This window comes from Phocoena sinus, chromosome 10 (genome assembly GCF_008692025.1).
Source record: "Phocoena sinus isolate mPhoSin1 chromosome 10, mPhoSin1.pri, whole genome shotgun sequence".
In the NCBI taxonomy this organism is placed as follows: domain Eukaryota; kingdom Metazoa; phylum Chordata; class Mammalia; order Artiodactyla; family Phocoenidae; genus Phocoena; species Phocoena sinus.
Window position 1 is genome coordinate 70936370 of NC_045772.1, and position 12239 is coordinate 70948608.

The following is a 12239-nucleotide window of genomic DNA, read 5'->3' on the forward strand; positions in this document are numbered from 1 at the left end:
GAATTGCAGTTTAGACAAGGGCATTTATGCAAGTGTCAGACAGAAGCTTAGTCATAGCCATCGAATGCTGTGAACAGTAAGGACGTGAACCATTTTTAAAATGTAAATGCATGGCTCTGTCTGCCAGCAAATCAGTTTTTACGGCCCACACATAGTTGTTAAATATTAGTTGCTGAGTGAATAAAAATACTAAGATTAAAAATTGCAGATTTGCAATGGGAACAAAATATTTTATTGCTCTGTGAAATATTTTCTGCTTCTTGTATTTCGTTTGAATTATTAGATTTCTTGGTGTTTCTGTGTTACCTATGATTTACTTCACACCCTTCTTCTATTTGCATAAGATGCAGTAGATTTGCAGAGATGCAGGGGATTCTCGACCATTTCCCTCCTGCACGACCTTCTTGTACATAGTTGGCACTCAGCATTTGTCAGATTGAACTGCCTGCCATTCTGCCATACTTTTAAAACATGTTCTGTATTTTGAAAATGCTTTTAATTATCTACTTGTGGTCATCATAGCCTCACTATTTACTCACTGCCTTCAACTGACAGTCTTAGATATAAAACATGACCTTCCTAAAAGTTTGTGTGCTGGGTGCGGTGCCAGTGAAGAGGGAGGGAGTGATTAACTGTGTCAGGAGAGCTTCTCAGAGGAGCTGACTTTGGACTGAGCTGGAAGGATGAGTACCAGGCAGGCAGGAATGGTGCAGACCAGTCAAACGTAGCACTCAGTATCGGAAGAGGCGCACAGTCAGGTAAGGGCACATGTGGCCTCTGGGAAAGGGAACGTCTGGATGTGCGTTCCATGCTGCACAACTCCTGGACACTGCAGAGTCTGTGGCTGGTGGAGGGCGTGACTTCCGGCTGTGTACTACAGGTAGACATCTGGGTGATTTATCACCTTCTCCCGTAAAGGGCAAATTACTTGTGTTATATGTTGGACTAAAAGAGCTCTAATTCATGAGGCACTATTTTTATTTTGGGAAAATACTCATCAAAAGACTTTCCCAGTGAAGAAAAAAGAAATTTAACCACAAACTGGGATTTAAATCACATGAAAGTGGATGAACTGAATCTCTGGTATTCCTGGGAGTTTACTTTTAAACACCTTTGTTATGTTTTCATTTTTTGTCATTGTAGAGTAAGAAAAAGACCACAGTTTGCTCTTCCCATTATTACTCACCTCTCAGCCACAGTTGTCCAAGTATGTTGCTTATACACAGTGAAATGTTACTTGACAGTATCACTTAATACAGGTGTTAAACCTTGAGGAAGGTAAGGTAAACCTGACCTTCTTCAGCATAACCCCAGACAAATGTAGACGTGTCTGTATACAGCACAGCACAGTTTACCACTGTTAACAGAGCTGCATCTTTTAACAGAGTTTTTGAAACTGACTTGGCACAGTTGCGTTTGCTGTTTTGGATAAGCAGTGCTCTGCGGTTGTAAAGCTGTTGACTTTTTTTTTTTTAAACATCTTTATTGGAGTATAATTGCTTTACAGTGGTGTGTTACTTTCTGCTTTATAACAAAGTGAATCAGCTATACATATGCATATATCCCCGTATCTCTTCCCTCTTGCATCTCCCTCCCTCCCACCCTCCCTATCCCACCCCTTTAGGTGGTCACAAAGCACGGAGCTGATCTCCCTGTGCTATGCGGCTGCTTCCCACTAGCTATCGATTTCTTTTCGCAGCAGAGGTGGACTCCTGGCTTAGCCACCTAACTAGCATTGTAACTGGGAGGATTCTCCCCCTGCCTTAAGTTGCTTTGTAGATAGTGATGTCCTGTTACATGAAGTTGGTATGAGGCTTAAGTGCATTAATACGTATAAAGCTCTTAGAACAATGCCTGGCATGTAGGAAGGGCCCTCTTTTAACCAGTCCAGCTTTCAGCAGTCTCTCCTAGATCCCTGTGTGCTAGCTGTTGTTATTTTTGTTACGTTCTTCCCAGTTAAGCCTCTCCTCTTTTTGTTTTTTTGGGTTTTTTTTTTTGGTTTTCAAAAATACTTCAAGATACTTATCTTCAGTATATGGAATTAGGTTTGAAAAACCACCCCAAGAGTGAAGGTTTCATGCAGTTAATGCTCATAGTTTTCTTGCACTAGAGGCACCCAGGTTTAGGATCTCTTTGCAGCTCTACACGTCCATGTTCTAAATTAGCATCTACGTTCAGCTTGTTCTCCCTAGATGGGCTGTGGCTTCCTACAGACTCACTAATTGTGATTCAAATGGTGCTTTTATTTCCTCTCCCTCAGTGGCAGCGTAGTGAACCTCAGGTCATATGCAGCCCTCCTAGATTTCAGGTTCTGAATTTCCTTCAGGATTTTGCATTTTTCACTGACTTCAAACTTTTCCCGTAAAATGTTCTGTTTTCAAGCCCCATCAGTCTTTCTGACTGTAGTTGCAAATACTAAATGAAAAAATGTACCTGGTTGAAAATACTAAGCTCACAGGTTATTTGCACTTAACTATTAACAACAGTGTTTTCCAAAATATATTCCTTGGGCTATTAATATATTTTTGGTGAAAAGGGTAAAAAGTATATTTTGGAATTAGTGGGCCAAACAATACCCAACAGATGTATTTTCTGTTTTTATAGTTTTTCATGTGCCACTGTGAATCCCCCCAAGAGTGCTTGGTATTTAGCAGTTCTCAAACATCTTTATCCTTGGGATCCCTTTGTGCAGTTAGAGTTCTGTGGGAAGCACTGACCTGTGCTGTCAGTTTGCATTCCTCCCGCTCTGTGCCTCCATCTCACTCCTTCCCAGTCCAGCCTCACCAGTGTTATCAGAGTGATTCTTGGCTCTTATTAGTCTCTCTCAGACACCTCGAGCTTTTGGTTGTCACCTCACACCTGTCAGTATCTCTGGTCTTCTCTGCCCTTGACCATGTTCTTGCCTCCACGCTCCTCTCTGAAGGGCTCTCCCCAGTACTCCCAGTGAGTTACCCGTACTCTCTCCCTCCTCCTGTGAGATCGTAGTCTGTTAAACTCATTGAAATTATTTGTTGGGCACATACTTTCTGTGAGACTTTAAACGGAGGTTGTCAATGTAAAGTTGATTGAAGAAGAAGTTGTTGGGAATAGAGTGAAATTTTTATATATATCTTTGTCTTATTTTCTTTCTCTAGTGTTCTTTTGAAGATGACAACATCCATTCTTTATTAAAGCCTTTAGAACTGGAACTACAAAAGACAGTGCATACATACTGTGGAAAAATTTACAAAATATTTATCAAACAGCTGACGAAAAGCATACAAGATCGTTTTGATAGACCACCAAAGGAAAGGTGATTCTTGGTGACCGCTAAGTCAAATGAATTAAAACAACAAAATATCAGAGGATGTGTGTGAAGGAATAGTCTTAGATGAAGTGTTCAGGAAAGAATTATTCATCTTCAGAATAATTTTTTTCCCGAAGAAGTTTAATGAGCAGTATTTTCATGTAATGAAGAATAAGTTGAAGTCTTGGACCCCAACAAGAAGATATTTTTGATTTCTGATGTTTTGTAATGCTATTTGCTATCATTCTAGTATTGATGAAGATATTATTGAATGGTTATAGCCTACAGACTTTGTTTGACTCTTACTCTCAAGTGGGTAAGAGCAGTAGGGATGTATGGTTGGAGAAAAATGTACCTCATACACAGTGGAAACACTCAAACTGTGAGTATAGCAATAATTTTATGTCAGCACTAACCTCACTTTAAATGTGTGAGAAAAGAAAGTTGTTTACAGGAGCAGAAAATGTTCTGTTTCTAAAGAAATGGGATGTAACTGACGTCACTATCGACAATCTGTGTGTGCCTTTATACATTTCATCTCTGTTTTAAAATATTTTTGTGACAATCATGCTTAAAATTATTTTTAGTTTATAAGTAAACTGCACATTTAAAATTGAGAGGGAAAACTGAAAGTTTTGATTATTAGTCTCTGTGTGTATTTGTGAAACGTAGAATTTTCATTTGTATGTGCTTAACTGTCTTGCCAAAAGTCATATCTAAGGTTATTAATTAGGTATTTTAGGAAATTTTTTATCACTTTAAATGAAAATTTTCAGCTTTACTGGGCATTCTGGACACAATAAATATACTGATAATAAAATGAGAACCTAACGAGTGTACTTATATGATGGTGGAAAATGTGATGGACCAAAATGCATAAGCTGTGCACTTCCTGTGAGCAGTCATTATAGTTACAGTGGAGCAGAAAATAGTGGTCCACTTAAACCTTTTTCCTTCTACCTCAAAATGGCTTTGCAAGATATTTTTGAAGAAGCAAATATACGTATAGAGCCTTACTTTAAGTGAGACAACTTTCATGGATGATTGGCTTCAGAAGATTGTCACATCTGATTATGGAAAAACTAGTTTTGATTTGGTTTGATGTGCATGTCCTCCTTCTTTGAATATCACTTAAGACAGTTTTTTTTTTTTATCTTGACAGTAAGAAAATATTACTTCGCTTAGTGTTTTTGACCTGTCTTCTATAGCTGTAGATTCTGAGTACTTAGCATGTACTGTGCTGGGGCACACGTCTCATTTTACCAAGTACTGTATGGTTAACTTCTTTTTCTCCTTTTGACATTTTAACGCTTAAATAGAGAAGAGAAAATCATGAAGGAAGACTATCACCTTTGTGAAAATAGTGGTGACTGGGTTTATGAAGACACAGAGCCCTCTGTGGAGACGTGGAAGACGGTCCTCGGTCTTTGCAGTTCAGTCAGGGACAAATTGGGAGAGGAAGGTGTTAAGAAAGGCAGATTAGAAGCTGATGGCCAGCCCAGCACTCTTGGACAGAAGCGTTCAGAGAGCACAGTCTGTGCGTCCCTGGCAGAGCACTGTGGTGACTGTGAGAACTTGTGAACTTGGTGAAGTTGATTTGCTAAATAAAAAATGAGGTCCCTAGAATTTTGAAGTTTGGAGGGTATAGGATCATTTTTAATGGTCCCCAGGTGAGACCATTGGCGGCCTGGCTACATTAGACTCTTGTGGGGACCTTGCTGAGAATGGATTCCTGGGCCTCACCTCTGGTGACTCTGGTACCCCATGTCTAGATGGGTCTGCACATTACACAGAAGTAGAGAGAACAGTACAGTGGGACTCCTCGTCCAGATCAGACACGTCAGTATCTTACCACATTTGTGTCATCTGTCCCTTTTTCCTTTGCTGAAGTATCTTAAAATGCCAGGCATCATGTTATTTCACCTCTGTGAACACTTCGGTAACTACAGTGACATCATACCTCCTTTGGCTTCGGTTAATATCCCGTTCTTAGGCAGATTTCCCTTACTGACTACAATGTTAGAATCAGAGTGCAAAAATAAGTCACATTATGATTCTATTTGTAATAAGCACCTCAGATGATTTTGGTGTCAGTTTGGGAACCCCTGGAAATCATTTTGCCAACTTGAAGGTTGAAGTTAGGACCACAATTCTCGGCACAGTTGGTGGATTATAAATGTGATTCTGAAACATTAGCGGAAGTACTTGGGGTTATTGACACGATACAAATTTATATTAGGAAGTTGCTTAGATTTGATTCTTAGCCGCATAGGCTCTAGTATGATTGGGACTGCGTAGAGTGTGGTCATAGATTAACTGGACTGTGTGCTGTGGTCTCACGCCTGTTGTACCTGTTTACACGGTTACACACTCTACATTGTGGATCAGTTGGAAGGTTCTTCATGTGGTTTATTCAGACCTGACCTAATTGAGCGTTTTACCATAAATTGGTTTATGGCGAAAACTCTCCACTTAGGGACTGTGTTTACCTGAAAGTTAGGGTATCACAAAAAGTCCTTAACAATATTAAAATGAGTTTTCTGAGTTTATCTTTAGATAAGGTAACTTTTTCCTTGAGAAGTCTCAAGAAGTGCAGTTCTCAGCATTAATGAGGTTAAATTCTAGAACAGCTTAGAGAACGTTTTATATTTCTTTCCATAAGATGGTGTATCTATGCAGTTTATACGAATTACATTCTATATCCTTTGAGTCTATGTGTTAGAACAATTCTGACCTCAGAACTATCTCTGGGCTGCAGTATTACCAAAGCGGAATGACTTTATAATGTAGCCAGCCCTCATTTATATGAAGTAGCCACCTTAGAGGAACTTGGAAAACCTTTAGAAAATATATATTGTGATTTACATTTTAAGAAAATACATACTTTTTTTTTCCCTATGAAGAGTAGTTCATAATGTATACGGTAACCCACTTACCTTTGGACACTTCAGAGCCTGAAACAATACTACTGCTTACTCCCTGCTCTCTCATCTTGCCTTCAGTCAGATGTTATTGGTGTAATGGAAGGAAAACCAGACTGTGAACTAGATCTGGATTCTCTTCTTGGTTAGGGACCCGAGGCATATCATTTAACCTTCTCTGTGCCATAAGTTTGTGAACAATCAATATGCCCTTCCCACCTCATAAGACTCAGAAGTCATGAAGTTGAGACTCAGAAGTCATGAAGTTGAGACCCAGAAGAGAGAATGGATTTGCTGCATGGCTTGTATCATGCCACACCAGCATTACTGTTGAAGTTCTGTGTTGCTCTGTTGTCTCCTGAACAGATCATTCTGTTTTAGGCTGAATGTTTTTTTATCTCTGGTATGAATTTGCTTAGATTATGTAAGGAAGAATTTTTAAGGAAGAGAAAGCAAAGGAAAGAATGATGTAAAGGAATGATCAAAGGAAGAAGGAAAAGAGAGGAAGTGAGAAAAGTGAGGAAAGAGAAGGGAATAAGAGTGAGAATGGCCAAAGGCAGAGTGCAAGAAGAGAGGGGATGAGAGTGGGGAAATCGAGAAGTAGAGGTAGAGAGTGGAGGTGTGGGAACAGTCACTTTTTGAGTTGCAACACCCCAGCCTGTACCACTGTCTGCTTGCCTTCCTCTGTTTCAGTTCACGAGGCCCTCTGGGCTCAGGAATTGTGCTGGCTTTCATGGAAGGGGCAGCCAGGATACCTTTGTTTGATTTGTTGATCCTAAAGTCTTTTCCCAGTCACTCTACTCACTGATCATTTAGTGCTGTGATTCAACATTGTATTTTTTTTGTGTGTATTTTTTTGTTAATTGGATCCAAGTTTGTGAGCTAAGACCTGTCGAAACACGATGACAAATATCTTCCTTTTTAACATTCTTTTAGTCTTCCCAGATGCTGGATTATGCAGGACTGACCACATAGATAACACAGGAGGAGGGGATGGCCATATCAGATCTGAAGGGAGCCCAGGAATCTATCACAGTGGTTTTCCCAGATGATACTGATAAGAAGCTAGATTTGGGAACCACTGCCCTGCCTTGAATGAATGGCAGCTTAAACAGTACATCACATCTCCTGATTCCTCAATAGGCATACTTCCAGTTGAAGTGTTAGGAATGGATTAAAGAGAACAGGAGGCAGCAGGAGTACATTAAATGGAAAAACCTAAAAAGAAAGTATTCAGTGTCTTCTTTTTCAGAAGTTTATATTGTAAGTAATAAACACCTTAGTGTTAATCAGTAGTGATTTAGGGAGACCCCTGATTTTTTTTTTTTTTTAAATAACTTTTCGTTCCTTAGAATAAAATAGAGAAGAATTAGGGAAGCAGTATGTCAGGTGTGGGGCCAGTTATCATTTTATTAAATGTAATTTCAAGCATCTTAAACAATTGCCTTATTGAATTTTAATATTTAATAAAAGTAGATTAAATAATGATTAGTACTGTAACAGTTATCCTTTTATACATTGCCAAAGCAACCCTTTTTTGCCTGTTAAAGTCTGGCTAAACTGTCCTGGTGTTCGTCGTTTCTTAATTCATTGAACATGAAACTAGATTTTTAAAACTAAATTATATAAACTTAAGGCAGGTGTGAAAGGTGATGCAAGAATTTTTTTTAACTAAAAATGAATATGATGTTAATCCAAACATCTAGCAATTACAGAATTACGAGAACATGGAATAGCATATTGGACTAGGCAATTTAAAACTGATTACAAGTCGATGTCAAACTTCTAAATGGAAAATATCTATTGTCACCTTATCTCTACCAATTAATTCCAAATATCTGTTGGGATTGTTTCTTAAGAATTTTCTATGAACCCAGTTTCAAACAAAAGAGAACCTTTGAAAAGATACGGAGAGAAAAAGAAAGGAAAATTTCTGTCACTTCTAATGCTGTGAATGTTATTTGGAGGGTCTGTGGTCAGACATTTTAATGCCAAACTTAAGACCTGATGTGGAGCCTCTGATTATGTGTAGTTTGCATATACAATCTGAATTTGTGAGCATATTCAAACACACATCATCATAGCAACTCCTTGTAAAAACTGAAGAAAAGCAACAGTGTACCTTTCATTTAAAATGTAAGTTGACTTTGACTATGATGGAAAATAGCTGTTTTCAACCTGTGTATAAAATCTCTTCAGGGAATATTGGAATGTTATGCAAAAATAATTCAGGGCTTGTAGCGTAGCTGTAAACTGTGTCATCCATTGCATCACATCCATTGTTGTCAGTATCTGAGAGCTGGGCCAGTGGCTTTTGATGGATGTTGTAACAGAAGATTTATGAAGGAGATGGTGGTTCGTACTTGTTCCTAAAGTCAGAAACTGGAAGGTGTTTCCATTTTTCACAAGCATTTTGTATAAATATGTTAATATTTTGAGTAGTAATGATTCTAAAGCTGCAGGAAGGCGGCTGTGGTGTACTGTGTTACACAGAGATTACTACTCTTAAATTGATTTTTACCTGAAAATATGACAATTTTAGGATAATTTGGATATCTTCCTCCAAGTATTTTGTGTATCTTGACATTTATTAAAGGGAGGGTCAGTATAAGATTATAGATTGGGATGTAACCTGAGAATAATGGAAAGTTGCTCTGTTCTGTTTTGGGGGGATTCAAATCATCTTTTTCTTGAGAAACTTTGTGTTGTTCTTACTAAATAAACATCTACTCAATAAATACCTAATTTCTTCAAGTGATGTGTCTGAATTATTCTATCAGTCAGAAGCAATTTTGGAATCTTTAGGCTTGGGAAGCTTGATAACTAAAAGTCAGGGCAGTTCCTGGACTGACTAATTCGGCAACTGGACAATGTCATCAGAAACCTAGGTACCTTTTGTCTTTACAGTACTGTTCTCACCATGTGAGCTGTGTCTCCCCTCACGGCCCCCAAGTGACAGCCAACATTCTGCGTCTCAAGTGACAACCAGATGCAAAAATACATCTTTTTATAAGAGGAAGGTGCCACCTGTCTCCATTCACGTGCTCTCATAGCCATAGCAATATCTGTGTCCAAAACAATTACTTTGCAAAGAGAATAAAACTTCAGTGGTTGGCTCAGACCATGATTTGCCCCAAACTTAAATATAGCCTCCCTTGAAGAATGTATACTCACAGGAAAGGAAATAACATCAGGGTTCTTTTTTTTTTTTTTTTTTGCGGTACGTGGGCCTCTCACTGTTGTGGCCTCTCCCGTTGCGGAGCAACAGGCTCCGGACGCGCAGGCTCAGCGGCCATGGCTCACGGACCCAGCCGCTCCGCGGCATGTGGGATCCTCCCACACCGGGGCACGAACCCGTGTCCCCTGCATCGGCAGGCGGACTCTCAACCACTGCGCCACCAGGGAAGCCCACATCAGGGTTCTTTTAGAAGTCTGTGGGGTAGAAGGGTAGGGGCTTAGAAGATAGCTATTGGGTAGGCAACAGACCTAGATGATTTTACTGGCCCAAGTATTTCTTTTTATTATTATTTTTGGCTGCGCTAGGTCTTCACTGCTGCACACGGGCTTTCTCTAGTTGTGGCGAGCGGGGGCTACTCTTCGTTGCAGTGTGCAGGCTTCTCATTGCAGTGGCTTCTCTTGTTGTGGAGCACGGGCTCTAGGGCGCACGGGCTTCAGTAGTCGTGGCATGCAGGCCCAGTAGTTGCGGCTCGCAGGCTTTAGAGCACAGGCTCAGTAGTTGTGGTGCACGGGCTTAGTTGCTCCACAGCATGTGGGATCTTCCTGGACCAGGGATCAAACCCGTGTCCCCTGCATTGGCAGGTGGATTCTTAACCACTGCGCCACCAAAGAAGTCCCCAAGTACTTCTTAAAACTACCCAGAGGATCAAATTTCACATCTAGAGAAGAGTACCTTTTCTGTGCCAGGGTGTAATTGTGCTTTAATGGGTCTGAGTAATATTATAATCCAACAGTTCTCAGTTTTACATATTTTATTATTTATACAATGGTTTTCTGGTTACAGTGATAGCTTGAAGGGTTTTAAAAGATTATTGAGGTGATGACTACTTCCAAGAGAGTTTAAAAGTTCTAAATTTATGTTGAGAAATGTATTAATAGTTATTAGCAACCTTTATCATATTTTTAATCATTTATAAGTTACAAAATGCCCTCATTGAAAAACATTCAAACAATACTGAAGAATTAAAAGTATATGAAGTAAAAAGTAAGACTCCTAACAATCCACCCCTAAGAGCATTTGGTGTGTATCCTCCCTGTCTTGCTATGCACATGTACGCACAGTGTACCCACACACGGGCTTGGTTCTACAATGGCTTCTACAACTTGCCTTATTTCACACAGTATATTATGATATCTTTCCTTGTTGACACATTAGATCTACCTCATTCTTTAGCTGCATATTATGTCACAGTGGTGTACTTAAGTAGAGATTAGTGTATGGACTTCTGAAATATGAAAGCGTAAGTAATGAGTTTTAACTTGTTAGGGGAAATAGTCGTTAACTACTTTTACCATTTTTCTAGTTGTAATTTAAGGTGCATTAAATCGTGAATAAACTGTAGTGTACCTTGAAAATCAAAGTAAATATCAGATTATTAAAATTTTTTAAAATTAAATGGGAAGTTTTTGTAAGTAATAATATGTAATGTAAGAAATACATAATAATAAAATAACAGTAGTTACATTTCTGTGAGACTGGCATGTCTGAATATTGTTACTTCAGGGTTCTTTTACCTTTCCATTCTTTTTTAAAAATACATTTTGAATAGTATTAAAATACATTTGAATAGCTCTAAAAAATCTATTTGTAGAAATTTACAAAACTTGACCCTCAGTTTTACCTGTGCTTTACCTACTGTTCTTTAGCATTTAAAATATTTTAAGTGGGCCATTTAACTGGTTAAAAGAGGTTTTTAATCTATTAGAACTGTGCTATCTGACAGTAATATAATGCAAACACCTTTAATTTTAAATTTTCTAGTAGCCACATTAAAAGCGGTAAAAAGCACTTGCAATTAATTTTAATAATACATTTTGCTTAATTCAGTATATCCAAAATATTATCATGTGGGCATGTAGTGAATATAAAAATGTTAGCGAGATCATACTTTTTCCATACTGTACTAAGCCTATATTTTTCACATACAGCACATCTCAATTCAAATTTGCTACATTTCAAGTGGCCACTTGTGGCTCATGGTTAACATCTTGGACAGCCCAGTTCCATAGAGTACAAACTCTGGAGGCAAAAATCATTTCTGTTTTTTCAGTGGTATCTGTCACTGTGACTGTACATGGTAGACACACAGATATGCTCAGTGAATTTTTTTTTTTTTTTTTGCTGTACGCGGGCCTCTCACTGTTGTGGCCTCTCCCGCTGCGGAACACAGGCTCCGGACGCGCAGGCCCAGCGGCCATGGCTCACGGGCCCAACCGCTCCGCGGCATGTGGGACCTTCCTGGACCGGGGCACGAACCCGTGTCCCCTGCATCGGCAGGCAGACTCTCAACCACTGCGCCACCAGGGAAGCCCGCTCAGTGAATTTTAATTGAGGGATGTTTTATAAAACTGGAAGTTTTTTGTAAATTTGGAAAAGTGTTTGAACTCTGGCCATTTTATTTAAAAAGACATTAAGTAAAATTATGTCCCCCAAAAATGTATACCCTCGTTGATAGTGAAAGAAATTAAACCAGAAGAGGTGAAAATCCTTTAATGAAAGTGTGTGTGTGTGTGTGTGTGTGTGTGTGCGAGAGAGAGAGAATGAGAGGAAGCTCCATGCTAGCAAGGTTACGGTGAAGCTACTACACAACTTCAGATGATAGGTCATATGATTCACATACCCTCAGAGCCCACTTTTTGGATCATTGATTACTCATGCACAAACATTGATCTCAAATCCGTAATAAACCTGAGTCTGCTCCCATAGATTCTGGCTTCCCCACGTTGCTACACCTCCCGTCTAAAGCCAGTCCCTTAATTTTGCGCTAGATTTGTAACAGGCGGGGCGGGTTAGC

At 39.2% G+C, this 12239-nt stretch overlaps 1 protein-coding gene across 2 annotated transcripts in view; it reads left to right on the forward strand.

The window, feature by feature from the left end:
• The window catches only part of GXYLT1 (glucoside xylosyltransferase 1), a 54924-nt gene extending 45963 nt beyond the window's left edge, over nucleotides 1-8961 (forward strand). For both annotated transcript variants that reach the window (XM_032646376.1, XM_032646377.1), the window contains one exon: nucleotides 3135-8961. In XM_032646376.1, coding sequence (XP_032502267.1) covers nucleotides 3135-3296 — 162 coding nt within the window. In that variant the 3' untranslated portion in view covers nucleotides 3297-8961. The remainder of the gene's footprint in view (nucleotides 1-3134) is intronic.
• Nucleotides 8962-12239: the final 3278 nt, after the last annotated feature.